The sequence below is a fragment of the Copidosoma floridanum genome, unplaced genomic scaffold (genome assembly GCF_036245765.1).
Source record: "Copidosoma floridanum isolate Cflo_tuat_1 unplaced genomic scaffold, Cflo_Japanese_pri ptg000007l, whole genome shotgun sequence".
Classification (NCBI taxonomy): domain Eukaryota; kingdom Metazoa; phylum Arthropoda; class Insecta; order Hymenoptera; family Encyrtidae; genus Copidosoma; species Copidosoma floridanum.
Window position 1 is genome coordinate 3,987,415 of NW_028321884.1, and position 18,532 is coordinate 4,005,946.

At 45.2% G+C, this 18,532-nt stretch overlaps 2 protein-coding genes across 3 annotated transcripts in view; one reads left to right on the top strand and one right to left on the bottom strand.

The window, feature by feature from the left end:
* Trpgamma (Transient receptor potential cation channel gamma) overlaps positions 1 to 7,810 on the top strand; it is a 69,733-nt gene extending 61,923 nt beyond the window's left edge. Inside the window, exons 7-17 of the mRNA XM_089588447.1 lie at positions 836 to 1,006; positions 1,532 to 1,766; positions 1,853 to 1,973; positions 2,044 to 2,465; positions 2,550 to 2,679; positions 2,750 to 2,945; positions 3,044 to 3,238; positions 3,756 to 3,981; positions 5,374 to 5,760; positions 5,824 to 6,387; positions 7,567 to 7,810. Of these exons, the coding sequence (XP_089444573.1) occupies positions 836 to 1,006; positions 1,532 to 1,766; positions 1,853 to 1,973; positions 2,044 to 2,465; positions 2,550 to 2,679; positions 2,750 to 2,945; positions 3,044 to 3,238; positions 3,756 to 3,981; positions 5,374 to 5,760; positions 5,824 to 6,387; positions 7,567 to 7,760 (2,841 nt within the window). The 3' untranslated portion in view covers positions 7,761 to 7,810. The remainder of the gene's footprint in view (positions 1 to 835; positions 1,007 to 1,531; positions 1,767 to 1,852; positions 1,974 to 2,043; positions 2,466 to 2,549; positions 2,680 to 2,749; positions 2,946 to 3,043; positions 3,239 to 3,755; positions 3,982 to 5,373; positions 5,761 to 5,823; positions 6,388 to 7,566) is intronic.
* A 1,762-nt stretch (positions 7,811 to 9,572) lies between these two features.
* On the bottom strand, positions 9,573 to 18,075 carry fat-spondin (extracellular matrix protein f-spondin). Of its 2 annotated transcripts, none has more exons than XM_089588543.1 (12): positions 17,858 to 18,075; positions 14,079 to 14,285; positions 13,832 to 14,016; positions 12,797 to 12,988; positions 11,981 to 12,267; positions 11,685 to 11,907; positions 11,426 to 11,609; positions 10,985 to 11,156; positions 10,508 to 10,920; positions 10,265 to 10,425; positions 10,013 to 10,183; positions 9,573 to 9,939 (listed from the first exon to the last, which is right to left on the bottom strand). In XM_089588543.1, the coding sequence occupies exons 2-12, from the start codon at positions 14,278 to 14,280 to the stop codon at positions 9,853 to 9,855; spliced, it is 2,277 nt and encodes a 758-aa protein (XP_089444669.1). In that variant the 5' UTR covers positions 14,281 to 14,285; positions 17,858 to 18,075; the 3' UTR covers positions 9,573 to 9,852. The 2 variants fall into 2 exon arrangements, with proteins under 2 accessions (XP_089444669.1, XP_089444668.1); XM_089588542.1 differs by having other exon boundaries at positions 10,262 to 10,425.
* Between the last annotated feature and the right edge of the window lie 457 nt (positions 18,076 to 18,532).

The window sequence follows — 18,532 nt, forward strand, 5'->3', positions numbered from 1 at the left end:
CGCGAATCTCGATCCGTGGTGTCCGTGAAACCTGCCGCGCGTGCATCGACCCAAACGCGACGAGCTTGCAGCGGTGACGGGAATTCCCGACTTCCCCCGTCAATCATACCTCCTTCGGTCTGTTAATAAGTAATAATCTACCGCTCTATATACGTCTCGGCAATTCAAGAGGTGATTGTTGTATTATTCACATCCCGTTAGGGACCGAAAGGACGATTAATCGGTGAAAATTACCGAGCCAAGTGCTCTGTGACACCCAAAGTTTTGTCCACAGCACGATGTCGTCTACAGCGCGAACAACACAGATTTGCCCGGACAATCGAGTTATAAACGTATACATGTACACGTATCGAATGATCCTCTTTGATTTATGTCGGGGTATAAATCAACGCTCGACGCTATCGAATCTTGCGGTCGGCGGCAACTTGTGCCTTTACATTTTGGCTTCGCCGCATCTTTAGCCGCGGTGGGGTGCGCTCTTTCGACTCGATGCTTTTCACTTTAAAAATATCGCTTCGGGGCTGATGTTCCCTGGAGCCGTTTTTTTTTGTTTTTTGTTGTTGTTGTTGTTGTTTTTTTCGTAAAAAATGCAGATACTGGAGTTAAATACAAGTAAAATACACAAAAAACCCCCATGAAACGTTCGCGTCGCCAAGCATCCCCCTAACTCTCGGTAAGCCCATTAAAAGCGGAGCTTCACGGAGTTGCGGAATTAAACGTGGCGTGTACTGCACAAACGAGTCTGTTTGAACATAAACTTTGGGAAGGATATACTTATCCTCGAGTATACCAAAGAAAATCTTAAACATGTCAATTTCCGTACGTATACACACAGGAACTGCGCCGGCAGTGCCAAGACTTCGCCACTGCCTTGCTGGACCACACGAGGAGCTCGAGCGAGCTCGAGGTACTGCTGAACCACGACCCGACGGGCCCTGCCTTCGAGCACGGCGAGCGCATGCACCTCAACCGGCTCAAACTGGCGGTCAAGCTACGCCAGAAGAAGGTGAGCCGCTGCGTCCCACGTTTTTTTTCTTAACTGCCTGAAAATTGAGCTCATTCCCACTGGTAAAAACGAAGATCCATCAATCAAGTGGGAAGTACTCGAGAGTACATGGCAAATAAAGAGCGAGGTGGGACAACTCGCGAGTTAAAGTCGCATCGGGAGCGCGGAATGATTAATAGCGGGGAGGGATGGTGACTCGGTCGAAAACCCACGGAGCAGAGAGAGAAAGAGGGAGAAATAAATGTAGCGCGATAAGGTACACGCCGACCTCCGATCGAGGGGTTTTATGGAGCCACGAGAGATGATTTGTTTCTTTGCTCTCCCGAGCACCTTTTCTTTTGTCTTAGTTTTATTATACGTGTAGGTGAAGAAAAAATAGTCGCGCTGCACTAGCTCGAGCTCTTATTGATTTTCAAGTTATACAATATAGTCACTGCAAACTGCAACGTGGATATAAGAAATTAGTATAAGAACAACACCATAAAGAAAAGAGCAAAGTGCTGATGGGAGGAAATAATGATTCAGTTCGTAGCGCACCCGAACGTCCAGCAGCTGTTGGCCTCGATCTGGTACGAGGGCCTACCGGGTTTTCGCCGGAAAAACATGATCCTGCAAACCGTGGACATAATACGCATCGGCGTCCTGTTCCCCTTTTTCAGCATAGCCTACATCATAGCGCCGCACAGCAAGATCGGCCAAACCATGAGGAAGCCCTTCATCAAATTCATCTGCCATTCCGCCTCGTACCTGGCTTTTTTATGTGAGTCCCATCATCCCCTACCCCCCTCTCTCTCAGCCAAACTATCCACCACCCGAGATACGGTATACACGTGTTCTATATTTCAGTCATGCTGATACTGGCTAGCCAGAGGATAGAAAGCGTCATCGGGGTCTGGACGGGCTACGACGTCTCGGACCACACCGTCGAACCAACAAAGAGAGGAGCCCCACCTACGATAGTCGAATGGTACGTATATACACATACATATGTACATTGTACTCGTTGGAACCAACATTTAAACGTGGCGTGTTCCCAGGTTCATCCTGGCGTGGGTGTCGGGACTGATCTGGTCGGAGGTGAAGCAATTGTGGGACGTGGGCTTGGAGGAGTACGTGAACGACATGTGGAACGTGATAGACTTTGTGACGAACTCGCTGTACGTGGCGACCGTTGCCCTGCGGATAGTGGCGTACTTCCGGGTGCAGAGGGAAAAATCCGAGGGCCTCCACCAGGTCTCCGACCTAGATCTGCAGCGCGAGCAGTGGGACACCTGGGACCCCATGCTCATATCCGAGGGCCTATTCTCCGCCGCCAACATATTCAGCTCGCTCAAGCTCGTCTACATATTCTCCGTGAATCCGCACCTCGGGCCTCTCCAGGTCTCCCTGTCACGCATGGTCATGGACATCATGAAGTTCTTCTTCCTCTTCGTCCTCGTACTCTTCGCCTTCTCGTGCGGTAATTATTTATACGCAATTATCGCGTGGGGTTTCCCCCCCCCCCCCCCGAGTGCTAATACCTTTTTTGTACTACGGACGCCAGGGTTGAACCAACTGCTGTGGTACTACGCCGACATGGAGAAGAAGCGGTGTCCCACGGCATCGACCCAAGCGGCCGCCAACTCGAGCTCCAACGACACCAACGCTTGCTTGGTCTGGCGAAGATTTGCCAAGTAAGCTACACCCTCCCCCTAATTATACCATCAGACTGTATACTCACACGCGCGTGTCGTACACTTGTAGTCTCTTCGAAACGATCCAAACGCTGTTCTGGGCGGTGTTCGGTCTGATCGACCTCGAGAGCTTCGAGCTGGACGGCATCAAGATATTCACGCGGTTCTGGGGCATGCTGATGTTCGGCTGCTACTCCGTCATAAACATCGTCGTCCTCCTGAACCTGCTCATAGCCATGATGAATCACTCGTACCAGTGTATATTCGTAAGCGTCTCTCGATGTCTCGCGTGATATATAATTATGTTCAAATGTAGGGGGAAAAACATACATGTCCATTTGGTGGGTGTTGTTTGTTGCGACAGGAGCGGGCGGACGTCGAGTGGAAGTTTGCGCGGAGTAAGCTGTGGATCAGTTACTTCGAGGAGGGTGGCACGGTACCGCCGCCCTTCAACATTATTCCCACGTGGAAGAGCTTCATGTACGTCGTGCAGTGGCTCTACCGGAAGCTGTGCGGCCACAGCCGAGCCGCGAAAAAGGAACACATGCGCACCATCAGAGTGAGTTAACGACAGCTTCTCGGCGTCTTTCCTCTCTATCTGTCTGTTGTGGGGTTTCTTTCATTCTTTTTTTTCTCACGGAATCGGCCGTAACTTTATCGATCGCGACTGAGATACGATGAGCTTGTTTACGGAAGGACATATCGCTCGGTCGGGAGACACTTTGTGTGCGAACGGTCTTTTTCCGGGTGACCGGGGATTATAATTGTTTGTGCATACACATAAATGTAATTGTGCTTTTAATGTCTCGATGTATGATAATATGATGTATATTTCGGACGTGAGGAAGCTTTTCGCTGATTGCTATAATACGTATTCGTTATACGTGTGGCACACACATGTAAATATAGTAATAAATAATAATAATAATAATAATAATAATAATGATTGTCGTAAAGCTGCATGTCGAAAATTAAGTGGTAGATAAAAGATTGGCAACCTAATAAAGCATAAGCCTGGGCGTTGTCTGATTGGCCTTTCCCAGATCTTCCAATTTCTCCAATTCTTTGTCCCGCAGAGGAAGTTCAAGCAGGCTAATGAACGGGACCAGCGCTACCAGACCATCATGCGGAACCTCGTGCGCCGTTACGTGACCGTTGAGCAGCGAAAAACGGAGAACGAGGGCGTCACCGAGGACGACGTTAATGAGATTAAGCAGGACATAAGCGCTTTCAGATGCGAGCTGATCAACATATTGCAGAAATCGGGAATGGCTACGGACCACACGTCCGGAACGGGTACCGGTGAGAGTAGAGCGTTTCCTCGAGGAGCTCCTAGGGCCTCGATCGCGGTCCTACCAGTCACTTACCCTTTCACATTCTTTTCTCCTTCTCTCTCTCTCCTTTTACCATCTCTATGGATCTTCCTTCCTTCCCTCCCTTCTTTGAACATCTTTATTCTCGATCGGTGGACATTTTTCGGGAGAGGTCGCACTGCTTTGTTTTACTTTGTTCTTCCAGAGATTTTTTGGTGTTTTGTTTTATGTGTAGTTTCATACTGCCTGCCACCATACCGATTGATTATTATATATTATTGATACTGTCATGGATTACCCTGTTTGTTACGTATATCGTCGTAGTTTTTTTACCCAAAGAGTGTGATCTCTCCGCGATTATCAGACTTGGGCAAGGATCATCATTTTTCAATTCTTTTTTGCTCAATATGTACTTAACATGCATAACGGTATGAAAGAAAATATAATTTAGAAAAAAAAAAAGAGTCAAAACAAAAAATCTTTTAAAGCGTTGAAAAATCCGTAAAATAATCGTGCCCAAGTCTGGCTATCATTTTTATCCATATGAGATTTTTAAAATATTTACACATCAGTTGGTCGAAAAATGCTTTCAAACTTTTTCTCATTACTTCTTCCTCGTACATGTTTTAAAACGTAGTACAACCAACATGACCAAATTTAGTATTTGACTTGACAAATTCGAATACCTTGAATCGCATGACAGAGTGCATAATGAAAATCATAGTGCTATGTAATTTTTTGCTCGACCTCTTACCCCTTTCTTGATTCTTTTTTTTTTTATAGTTATATGTATAAATTACGAATGATACGTCTTTAAAATACTCGTAAAGTAGTTGAAGCGTAATCAAATTGACGACACAACGAAACGGCACACTTGAACGCACGTAGCGGTTAAATTGCATTCGTTACAAAAGCCCACCCCGACAATTTGACGTCGACTCGACTACAAACCCTTCAAGGAACTACACAGAGTCTTTCCAAGTCCCCACAAGTTAATCACCGGATTTATTAACGGGTTCGCAGTTTACCTCTTGCCGACAATCGTCTCGGAAACATCTAAATACCGCATTTGCCAATCAAAGCTAACGTAAATGGGAAATGGTGTGCCATTTTTGTGCTTCAACTACTTTGTCGCTCGAGTGCACGATGTATAAACTTTATTATTCCAAATAGTGCACGAATAGAAACCCTTTGACGCGTACAGAATTTCAGAGGACGAAAAAAGAGAAATAAAACAAACAAGTAGGTACAGTGACGAGGACCGTTGAAGGGTGAAGGGCCATCAGCACCCAACAGACCGACCCGTGTACCTCTAGAGCCCGTAGTCGAGCATGATTTAGCTGAATGTCGCCTGTGGGTGGTTTTGTTCTCTGTGCCGTAGACGGTAGCGTGAAAGAGTTGTGCGTAGGTGTGGGCGGCAAAAAAAACCGGCAAAAGGAGCGCCGGCTGATGAAGGGCTTCAACATAACGCCCCAACCGGGCAGCAGCGCCACCCTGCCGCCCGTCGCCGAGTCCATGCACGGCCAGACCCCGGACGAGCAAACCGGCGGCCGGCACCACGAGCTCTTCGGCAGCACCCTCAGCGGCATCTTTGGACCCGGGGCCACCTCCAAGAGGCACCACCACCACCACCACACCAGCACCAACAGCGTCCCCGGATTGGCGTCCAGCCAGAGACAGCTCAGGGACTCGAGGAACGGCTCCAAGAAGCGCAAGTGGGGCACCCTCATCGAGGCCGCCAAGTCCGGCCGGGTCTCCAGGCTTATAGGTATACACCCCAACCAACGATAACCCAACGAATGACGCTCATCCCCCTGGTTTTTTTTTTCAGCTGGCCGTTCCCGGTCGGAGGACTCGGTTTATTCGCCAGCCTCGGAGGATGGCTCCGAGTCCTCGGACTCCAAGTCCTCCCTGGACGCGCCGTCCCAAGACTCCCACCCGCGCCACCACCACCATCACCAGCAACCACAGCCGCAGCTACTGTCGTCCAGCCAGGAGACGCCGCAACAACAAGCCGCGCAGCAGCCACAGCCGCAGCAGCAGTCCGAGGCGGGGCACAACATGTTCAGTGGGTTGGGGCCGGCTCTGGCTGCTCTGCGCAAGAAGCGCAAAAAGTTCTCGGCCTCGCGTGCCTCGACACCCGCCATGACCACGAGCAGCGGCAACAACAGCGCGTGCACCTCGACGACCATCGAGAGCTTCGTCCACCCGGTGGCCACCTCGTCCCTCGTCTCGCGCGCCCAGACCAAGAAGCAGCAGCTGCAGCGCGCGAGCAGCGTCCCGACCCGCAGCCCCGAGATCGCCCTCCACCAGATGGCCCCGGCCAGGAGGCACGAGACCACCCAGAGCCAACAGCCCAGCCTCGAGGAGGCGCCCAACGGGTCCAAGGACCAAGGTTAGACCTACCGGTGGCCTACTCGACCTACGCCAACGCTACCGATAATTACAAATAAAATCTCTCTCATCTCCGACTCTGGGTTCTCCCAACCGAGATCGAGACACTCACAATTGTCTATTTACCTCTTTCTTCATCGGGTTCTTCGAAATTATCTCAATGTCCCTCGACCTGTTGGTGTGTGTACGAGCGACGAGGGGGCATTATTGGACTATCGACTGCATGGCTCTCTCTCTCTCTCTCTGTTTTTTCTGGTCGCTGATTTTATCAGTCGCACACTACAGTAGACTCTTGCTAAGAGATGACAAAACAAAAACATATATATTTTTTCCACAAAAGTGCGCTCAATTGGCTGTAAGCGTTAGTGTGTATATATTTTTTGCGGATTCTATACTATGAATGGCAGAATAATAACTTTTGAAAAAAAAACATTGCGACGAGCGTCATGGTATTATTGACTTTTGCATGAAAGTGATTATAATATAGACTAACAATATTTTAATGCTTCTGCAATAGCCGATCTATGTGTATATTTACTCTTGTAAGTTGAATGTATATTTATATACCGTAGCGAATGCGCATACCGAAAGTAGGTATACTATATATATTTTAGTAGATGATGTTTTAGTTTTTTTGCATCTGTTATCTATACAAAAAAAAAAAAAAAAAAAAAAAAAAAACGAGTGAATTGGCTGTGAAAGGGAACATTGTATTTTGTTTGAAAAAATATGATCTAACAATCTTTGAGACATACATAATATCGCATGCGTCTGATTTTTAGCTTATTAATCTGGAATTGCGTGTACTTATTTCTAACCCTTTTTGTTTTTCATTTGTACCGTAGCGATGTTCATAGCTTGTAGTTTGACTTTTTTTTTTTTTCACTCCCTAAGCCGAGCATCGACAAGTAAATGCGTTAACCCCCTCTTATTTGGCTCGTTCGTTGTGCTCAATATCAGTTGTACGATGTAATTGTGTTATGCCAGCCTGTGAATGCGTTTGAAACAAAAAAGTATTTATTACTCATCCGAGGCTTCGGCGCGACTTAGCGAGAATCTACTGTTGGGCTCGAAATTCCCAGACGATGAGGCATAAGGCACGCGTTTTTGTGAGTGTCGCTACGCCTCCGAACCACCCCTTCCCGGGCCAGAAACACACACACACACACGTACGTTGCAGGTGCGGCAGCGACGGCGATGGCGAGCTCGGCTCCGGTGACGGATCTCACGCCCTCCACGACCGAGGAGAGCGTCCTGAGCGCCAGTACCGGCGCAACGGCGGTCAAACGCAACGGCTCGGCGTCGCAGAAGCCACTCCTGGGCATCGAGCCCATCACGGGGCACGACGCCACTGCCAAGACCGGCTGGCTCTAGAGCTTCCTCTGACCCCACCCGGGAACACATCTTCCTCGACTGTTGACGCACAATTATACCATACGCCTTGCCTGGCCCCCTTCTTTTCTTCTTTTTTTTTTTTTTTGGGCGGGGGGGGCAGTTGGGGCTGTTCAATCTACGACCAATCAGTGTTTTCTACTTGGGCGTGGAAATGGCAAAGCGAGGCATTCGTTATGAACTTTTCAATCAGCTCGTGTCCGGTTGAACGAAAATTAAAAGAAGCTAAAGAAACACTACCAAATTACGATATTGCATACTATACAGAATTTACCGTTTAGAAGTTTGATAAGGTAAAAAAAAAAAAAACCAATAGTTTCATCATTACTGCATTGGCATTGGGTTGTACACATTGTATACAACAGTTTTTCAAAGTGACGTTATCCGATGGTCAATTTTCCAAGTCTTGAGTGTGAAAACAAAAACAACAACTCGTGACTTTAATGCGCTATAAAGTAGAATTTGTTGTCTCATATTGAGAAGGGAAGTCGACCAAACTTTTATTTCACGTGTATGAAATATAAATTGTCAAGTGTAACGTCGAGACCAGATGAATTTTTGGAGTTTTAATTGATGTAAAAAAAAAAAAAAAAAAGGTTGTTATTTGCTAGTAAATGTTACAAAAATCGTAGATTCATCCGAATTAACGTGTCACAATTTTATTACGTTTCTAATGGATTTCGAGAAATATATTTCTAGTTCGATCTCTACACGATGAATTTTTACATAATTACGAAAATGTACGAAAGTTGTTTGGGTAAAAAGTATTTGTTCGCTCTCAATGTAACGACGAATCCGATGAAGAATTTATAACTAAGACGATTGAAGAAAAAAAAGGTGCAGCGTGTATTTCCAAGTATATAATGTGTGTGTATATTGTAACAACTTGTACACACCGATGCGAGTTTCTTTCAATGATCCTGAAGGTGTTGTTTTGTCTTGAAAAAGAAACCCACGAATTCCATAGTAAATTTAATGCATTATTGTATAAACGTTGTCTTGGATCATTTTTTCAAGAATCAACGATCGCTGGGGAGAAAACTTTACATTGGATCACGAGGCAAATTAAGTGAAACTTACTATTAAAACTACGTGTAACTTATCGCATAAGAGTGAAGTGATAGCTAACTAAGGGGCGAGAGATTATTTTACAAATGTTTACGGTTTTGCGAATTTTTTTTTTTTTTTTTTTTTTCTAAAAATCCCATTGCATAGTTTATGGCCCACCAAAGAAGTACTTATTTATAGAGAGAGAAAAGTATGAAATAAGAAAAACTCGCGTTGAACGCGATGTATGTAGCCAAAAGCGGATGGAGAAAGGGACTTTTTGACCGTCAAGTTGAGAGTTCGTATGATTTGTTGTTAAGAAATACATATATGATATATAATTGTCGTGCAAATAACATGTGAAAGTGCAAAGAAGTTACGAAGAATAGACGGATAAGTAAACAAAAAACAAACTATTCAACGCGTGTAGCCCGTAAATGGCTCTCGCGCGTAATCTCACGCATATTTATAAATATACGTACCAAATAAAAACGATTATCTAAAGGAGGGGGAGAAAAATTGTTAAAAACAAAAAAACGACCAGTAATAAAAGCAAGTTTATTCTGATACTCAAATTTATTTTGTTCCTCTCGCACACAACATTCAGCGATTGTAAAGAAAGAAAAAAATAAAATTCAATACTTTAGGTTTTTGCTAAAAAAAAAAGAAATTAATCATAAGTACGTTCTTGTAAGAAGATTTTTCGTTGACAGTTTGTACTGAAGAGTTTTTCAACGAATCCACACACACACACACACACAGACATAACTGCTTCCGCGATTACATCCACTTTATTGTCTACAAATATATATGCTTAATTTGTCAAGTTAAGTACAAGAAAGCTCGCCGTTTAAGTTGACGCGTCTAATGCATCGACAAGACTTCCATTGATCTGTACAAAAGTTTAAGTTTTATTTTTGAAAATAAAAAAAATAATAAGAATAAATAAAAAAAATAAAAAAAAAAAAAAAAAAAAGTATATCAAGTGCCTCTCCCATCCATTAGTCTCATCGTATATCGAATGACATTAAAACTCGCAAGGCGGCATGTGACACCTGGCACGTCGCTGCAAGCGTCTCCCGCCGCACGGTCTGCCTCCATTCTCCGCTTTTCTCTGCAAAAACAACGCACGTTTCATCATTTTTATACAAATTTTCCTTTTTTTTCCCATATTTTCCAATACGCACGGTAATGTGTCGAGTACTGGTGACGACGCCGTCCCCACAAGTGACGCTGCAGGCCGTCCAAGGAGACCAGTCGGAAACCTGGCAATCCACCGGATTCCCCCGAGAAGAAGACCGCGACACTTGCTCCGACGACTGACCGTCCGGCTGCCCGTCCACCAGAGACTCCTTTATCTGAAAAAAAAAAAAAAAATAATACATCATTGTTTCAACAGGGTTCGAGTCTATACAGCAAGTCTCCGGTGCCCTTACAACGTCGCAAATCTTCCGGCAGTCCTCGAGGGTGCGGAAGTTGTTTTTGTTGCCCCGACAGCCTCCATAGACGAACGGCACGCACGCCCGTTGCTCCAAATCGTAGGCCCAGTGCTCAAAGTAGCCCCGGCAGGGGCCTTTCTCCGTCTTCTCCGAGCATATCGCTGGGCGCGTGAAAAAATGTAAGCTGTAGAGACGTCGAATAAAAAAAAAAAAAGTATTGGATGCTGTCAAAAAGCCACAAACCCTTGGCGGTGGCCTTGTCGAAGGTGCAATCGGCCTGGTCGAGGCACGGCCGGTGCTGGACGAGCTCGAGCTCCCTCGAGCACTCGAGCCGTAGGTCCGGGGCTACCAGTAGCGCCCTCGTCCTGGTTTTGACGCCCTTGCCGCAGGTGACGCTGCAATGCGACCACTCGGACCACTCGGTCGCCCGGCACACCGGGCCGTCCTCCTCCTCGCACGCGGTTCCCCGGCAGCGCTCCTTCTCCGCGAGATCCACGTGGACGCAGCTCCTCCGGTTCGCCGGGCTGCGCAGCCTGCGGTGCCGGGACCTGAAACCGATCCCACACCCCACGCTGCACTCGGACCAATCGCTCCAGTCGCTCGTCTCGCAATCGCTGTAACTCTGGCCCGAGCTACCCTCGCTGCCATCGCTGCCCCTATGGGGGGGGGGGAAAAGAAATGAAGAGTCTCTTCCTGGAGTCACGCGTTATGTATACTCACGGGCACTCGCCGAGCGATCCCAGACAGACTTCCCTGGCTACGAGCTGGCTGCTGCAGCTGGCCAGTGCGGCTTTTTCCGGCAGCCGGTAGGCCCGCTTGCGCGTACGGTTGCCCTTGCCACAGCTCACCGAGCAAGCCGACCAGTCCGACCAGGCTGTTGTCGAGCAATCGGCTGTCCCCCGGGGTGGAGAATTTTTCGTTTGTTTGAAATTATTCGACAACCGATCCGATACCGATCTCTTTTTTTTTTTTTTTTTTTCTCGCGGGAGGAAAATAAATTATACAATATCTGGCGTGTGTGCACAAGGCAAGCTTGTTTATTTTTTCTTCATCGATGGGGGGGTAGGAAAAAGCAAACGGGGGGGGGGGAGACAAAACAGCTGAACTACCGTACGGGTCGCGGAAGTGAAAAGCCTCTCGGAGCGGTCCGGGAAAACTCACGTGTCTCCATGGTGGTGGCGGTGGCTCCAGAGCTCGCGAGTCCGTCGAGCTCCGTGTCGAGCTTGTCCTCGTCGCAGCTGCGCTTCGTGATCTCGGTGCGGTCCAGGTAGAGCCTCGCCACCGGCAGCATCGGCCGCCCACTGGGATCGTAGAACGGCGAGCGCGGGTCCTCCGGGTACATGGTCTGATGACATAAACAACCCCACTGATTGTAGATCGAGGGGGCAAGGTGGGCGCAAAAAAATTGATCACAACTCACGGTGATGGGCTTCATGCGCTCGCGCGGCTTGGTCTCCGAGTTCGGGGACATGTAGGTGATGCCGTCGTCCGTGCCGGCGTCCCACGGGTACAGGTCGATCGCCATACCGCGGATCCAGGTGCAGTCGCGCTGGCAGAGGTTCAGCTTGCTCACGCCGACCACCCAGTCGGGGGACGGGCCCATCGTCGACGCCAGAGACAGCAGGGGGTGCTTACGGTCGACCCTTATTTGGCCGCAAAAACCCGATCAGCTATGCCTTTCCTTTTCTGGTTGGGAGGAGGGGAAAAGGAGCTTACCTAAAGTCGGCCGTCGTGTTGGAGTTGACGTTGGGGTACCAGAGCCCGGGCGCCTTGATCAAGCTCCTGAGGTACTTGGCTCTGGTCTTGAGTTCGGCTTCGAGCGCGTCGGCGGAGCTCCACTCGGCCAATTGCCGGAACCCGTCCGAGGCCACGTGGTCCCGGCCCCAGAAGGAAAAGTTCGTCACGTGGCTCGCGCCCAGCACGTCGCTGAAGTGCGTCAGGTACACCGAGCGCGGAAAGTCCTTCGGGTGCGTCGCGTTGGACCAGATACCCTCGAGCACCATCTACAACGTGCGTTGTTTATTTTTATTCTCTCTCTCTCTATTTTCAACGAGCAGAAGTCCGGTTTTTGATGATTTATGCCGCGAGCCGTGCGTATAATTATTTTCTTTTTTTTTTTTTTCCCAAAGTGATGATAATTACGGCTCGGGAACAATGCGTACACTTGCACGCGCGCGTTCTTTCTCATCATATATATATGTATATATACAAGACCTCGGGCGTTGGGTAACATGCTTGTTACCTCTTGGGCCTGACACGCTTGTCGATTTTACGGGAAACCTTGAAAAATATTTGTACGCGCATGTAACGCAATCCGTGCATATATATGTGCGTAGGTACAAGAGGAACAATGTATAATATCTGCCCCCGGCGATCTTCGAAACGGCGTGAAAATTCGCGGCTTGGGTATGAAAAAAAAACAAAAAAAAAAAAAACAGCACTTCCCGGAAATGTACCATCAAGCTGGGCGCGATTGTTGACTAGGCGGTCGGGCGTGAGAAAAAAAAAAAAAGTAAAAGCTATTATACTTGCCTCGTACTTGGCCTCGTCGCAGGCGCAGCAGCGGAGCTCGTCGAGGTTCTCGGTCTCCCTGGGGCTCATCTCGCAGAAGGTTCGGCTGAGGTGGCCGTCTTCGGCGTACCAGCGGTTCGCGTTCTCCAGCACCATGGCGGTGAACATGACGCAGCCCGAGCCTGCTGGTGGGGCTCGCCACATCACCTGCACCTGTTTGTTTACGCGATTAGGGTTTTTTTTTCCTTTTTAATACAACTGAAAATTTTTTCTGTATTTTGTAAGCTTAAACGGGGAAATATTTTAACATCAACTTTTATTTTTTACAGATATTTTTTTTTTTTTCGAGTATTACGTTATTAGTTTTTTAAGTTTGCTGATAGTTCCCTTGTAAGTTATTATTTTTATTTTGCTATTCGTTTATAAAAAAAAAAAAATACGCTTTAATAAATTAAAATTTCAAGTACTATTCAGATTATATTGTTTACACTCTAATACCCATAAAATAGAAATGAGCAATACTTCCATTAAAAAATTTTAACCTTAGGCTGTAAGCATGTATAACTGAACATTTATTTATCTACTCTTTTTCAAAAATATTTTTTACTGCGTTCGAGCATGTATAAAATTATTATTTTTTTTTTTTCTATACTTGCTTCAACTCGTACTAGTAAACTCCTTAATTCGTGAATTATGTATTACAAACATTTCTTACACTGTAGATGTACTCATTATGTTTTTATTTAAAAATGTAAATTCGAATGATCTCAGCTTAGATCAGTCATGTATCTCAAATAGACTGACACGATTCGTAATTAATCCACTGCATTTATTATAGTGATGTTGATTAACTAAATTACAGTTGCATAACATTCAATTACATAAATTTCATATAAATTCAAATTGTTTCGTTAATAACTGTTTCCTTCGAATCACCACACAATCGTGCTCAAAGATGTGACTAAATTTCAATATTTTTATAAATTTGTGCCATTGATAGAAATTAAGCATAAATAAAAAAGAAAAAAAAAGGGATGAATGAATAAAGTATCCTACCTCGGACTTTGGGTAATCCGACAATTCGGAAACAGTATTGACGCAGTCCTCATTGAACTCGGTCAGGGAGTCGGGAAATATTTGAAAAAAGCCAACCCGCGCTGCCGGATTGAACGGCGCGTGTTGCGAGTCCACCGAGAGCGTAAACCGCTTGAACTCTTGCGGCCTCTCGCTGTCACCGGGACCTCGAATATAAAATTAAATTTAAAAAAAAAAAAAACAAAAAGAACCTCACTCCCGCACTTACCTTGGAGACTGATCGTGTAGACCGCGCTCGGAATGTACTTATCGTGGTCGCCGCTGATTAAAATCCGATAGCCACCGTCCCCGGGAAGCCTGGAGCCGGATGTCGGGTCGGAAGTTGGATTCAGCGGACATCCCGCTCGCACGCCCTTACCGAGCAGCTGCAGCGACAGCCACGCGCCGATGAGCAACCGTAGCTCTAACATCGCCTCTAATAATATAGGTACACGTATAATAATATCATTATGATTATCATGTTATTAGTTTACATTACAAATTTCGCTTGATATCACCACACGGCATTGATAACAACTAGCCGTTTAGTTTCTACTCGTATACACCTCGTAAGGTACACCGGAAGCGCTTCTACCATTTAAACTTTTTTTTTTTTTTTTATTTTTGCTATGGGCACGATGAAATCTAGCTTCGTTGAAAGCGCGCACGCGTTACTCGTGCCACACAATTTCAATTTAATTTAATGTGCACGCCGTCATGTATAAAGATCAGTTCTGAGCGCAAAAACTTTCATCGAAAATTCGCGACTCGCGAGTATATCGCAGCGCATGGGACGCGCACCTGCTTATTAGTAAGAATAACGTTTGAAAAATCTCGACGCGCAAGTTGGTAACGGAAACAGTCGTTATCCTATGGAAAAAACGAAATATATATAAGAGGAATAATAATAATCGAGCCCCACCTCGAAACCGTCATCCGTATAATGCACCAACGAGTGCTCCACATAATATGTGTACCGATATCTTGGGAGTTATTAATTACCGCGCGCTGTCGCATGAATAAGCAATGATGGAGGAGAGCGAGGATGGAAAATTAATCTCGAAAAATCAACGTATAACGCTGCGTTTGCACGCGCGGCGTTTTGAAACATCCGCGAGTCGCACGTAAAATTTCGCAACGACGCTTTTAACATCTTCTCTCTGCTCAGGCGTGACGGGACTATGCACGCACACATACGTATACCTCCTGCGCACGTTAATGGGCTCGCAAAGACGCAAAAGGTTGAAAGATTCTTTTGTGCTCGCTAGCAAACAAAAGCGACAAGTCGAGGTAAAAATTGCCCAATATTCATAAAAGTTTTCCTTATTATTTTTTTTTTTTTTTTTTTTTCTAAGAGATCAGAGTAAAGACAACGAAGCCGAGAACGGAAACCTTTTTGCGGATCACGGAAAAGTAAAAGTACACTCGGTTTTCATATCGTTTACGTTATCGTTAAACACTCCGATGCAAAAGATAAAGCTCATCGGGACTGCACACGCCGATTTCTAGAGTAGAAACCGTTTGCTTTCTACGCCGTGATTTTAAATTAAATATACACTATAGCTGGTGGGTAATCGGCAGACTCTTTACCGATTTACACATTAGCTACCGGTACGACACTGACCCACAATTATCGCTGCGGTGATAATGTCTCGCGGAAATTTTTGTCGTATTGAGCCGAGTACGTTTCCGATATACAGTGAAATAAATCCCGAGATGACAAAAGATCCCATTGTCGTATATGTATAGGATCGCCGAAGAGCGGCACGAGCTAAAACACATCCCACACTCTAATGTTGTCGCAAGCGTCTAGCCGATTTTCATACGAATGGGAAGTCGACGACCCTCTGATTTTTGTTAGAGCGTGTACGCGCGTGTGTGTATTATTCACGCCAGGGAGTATATAAGTGTGCGGAATGTCGAGAAAATGAGACGTGGACGTATAGTATTGTAAGCAGTCGAAAAACCGCAGAGCAACACTTTGCGAGATTTCTCTCGACGGGACTATAATGAGTGTGTAATTTATACCTATACACGTGTACGCGGTAGAGAGAGACGAGCCAATTGAATATATAAGGAGAAACGAGGTCGACTCATCCTCCGTACCTGTGCCTGTACTTACACGTATCCATATCGAGATCCAGATGTAGGTGATATATTAGAGGCATATTATATACGCGAGAGAACTCAACTGGAGCGAACAGCAGCTAATGGTTGGAATTATTGCGGAATTGAAGTTTACACGATTTACTATCTGGTTGAAACTATAGCTATATCTTATTGTGTGGAAAAAAAAAAAAACAATCTTCACTTGAATTAATAACAAAATATACTAATCTAAATTGTGAGAGTATACTATTAATTCACTCAATCCGCTTGTAAGAGAAATGATAAATATATACGAGCTCTCAATGAAATCGCGAGCGATGGATATAAAATAATATAGGATGGTTAAGAGATACAGAAAAATGTGGCGATGATATATGTATTTAACGCTAAATTGTACCTCTCATTCATTCAAACGTGCCGTAATTATGTCATCAGTGGCGTTTAGCGGGTACATCCAGCAATTCGTGAGATTTCGCGCGATAACTCATGTACGTAGGGTTACGCGAAGCGCAAAGTGAAATCATTTTTACGAGCAGTTTTACATTGTTCGAGGTTACATATATATATAGACCTACGTGCATATATGATATAATACATGTACACGGGGGGGGGGAGAGAGAAAAATTAAAATCGTCATTAATACACCTTGTAATACTTTACTTTGCGATATATGCTGCGTGAATCATATACGTGCTGTATATATACGCAAGTGGTCGACTTCCACGCAGATTTTTGTTTATTTCGACTCATCAGTGCTTGTGAAAAAAAACAAAAAAAAAAAAAAAAAAACAATGCGTGCCTTAAAAAAGTAAATTAATTTAAAATACAATGTAAGGACATTTTAATCTCTCCGAGGAGGAGGCCTAATTGAGGCCCTCCCCGTGTACTGGGGCAAACGAAAATTTTCAAAGCTAATTGCCGCGCCGTATCAAACGCGACAATGGTTGTGTGGGGACGTGCAGCCCCGCGCGCGAGTATAATATATTGTTGTGTGTGTGTGTGTGTGTGTGTGTGTGAGTACCTTTCTCACATTATAATGCGGAATCCGGGGCCCGGCCAAGGTTACGCTGATAAAACAAACTCGTGTAATATATATATACACGCACGCGTGCACGATGTCTGATACATTTATACGTATATTGGATATCACGTTTGATTTTTACATGTGTATTGTATGGTACACGTGTGTGTGTGCAGGGTATCGAAATCGTTGCTGCGCATAACGGATGTGTTATTTATGCGGGCGCTGAACTTCGGACTGGGCGTGCCATTGTTTGTCGAGTGGCTCGCTTGGTTTCAATGACTTGGAGATTATTTTAAAACAAGTTCTTTGTCAAACAGGTGAGTTTCCGTTTATTTACGCGTTCGATCACGCGAAAGCCTCAAGTGCTTTAAATAAAAAATAGTGTCAAGTGCAAGCGGTGTCGATAGTTAAAGTATAGAGAAGTTACTGGGCACGGCAAAACAATCAAATTCGCTCTATGTAGTATTAAAGCAGGATTAAATCAAATTTTCATCCCCAAACGTAACGGAACCTGGTACTTAATTTATTGAACATCCCATTGTTGTTACGAGCGGTAATAACGTTACGCAAAATCGATTTGCCGAACCAATACATCTGCTATTGCCGGGTAAGAAAAAAAATTACCTCTCATTTGTCTCGATCGCCCGAAAGAAAGTACACTTTTACTTTTACAAGGAGAGTATTCGAATTTGCGGCTAACTCGAAATTTTGTATTTTCATTCTAGAAAAAAAAAAAAAAAAAAAAAAACTCTTACCCCGAAAATTCATACAGCTTCTTACTAGCCGATACTTCGGAATAAAGGACTAAACTATAGATATAGGTGTACAGCAAAGTATGATAAAAATAATGGCGCAGTTACAGCACAAACACTTACGAGAATTTCCACGTAACGGCGACGATTTAATTCATCAGCACTGGCAGTGGTACGGTAACACTGAGAAACGATCGTTCGGGACAGAGCAGTGCACAGCGATGATGATAATTACAGCAACGATAATAAAAAGCGTTGGAGCACCCTAAGAGCCAACAACCGGTCGGAGTAAACTCTTTTGCGAGTCGCGCGCACAAAAAAAAAAAAAAAGGCTACGAATGCCCGAGAGACGCAGCTCGGCTTTTCATGGGGCCGGTGGGAATGAGACTGATGCGAGTGCCGTCGCTGCTCTACCGTATACACGGCGAGCCCCGCGGGCGATCGACGACGAGATATACTTGCGTCCGTTTATTAAAAAAAAAAAAATGATTGCTTGCAGCAGTGGACTCGCGGATCGGGAAAGTTTTGCGATCTCAGCCTGTGGATTTCGGTTTTCTCCTGCTGCATTGACACAGATTTCGTGAATTGGTTCGATGATGAGGGGAATTGAGTTATCGAGATGACGGTGGTTGAGGATGCGCTTAAGTCTATTTATAATTTTTTTATTTTTACCTAAAATCTAATAATTTTTCAATATGTTTAATGATTTATTGTTCTATTTTATGAATATTTTAAATAATAAATTTTACAGGTAATTCAGTTGACGTTTTTATACAACAGCTGGTAATTTACACTACT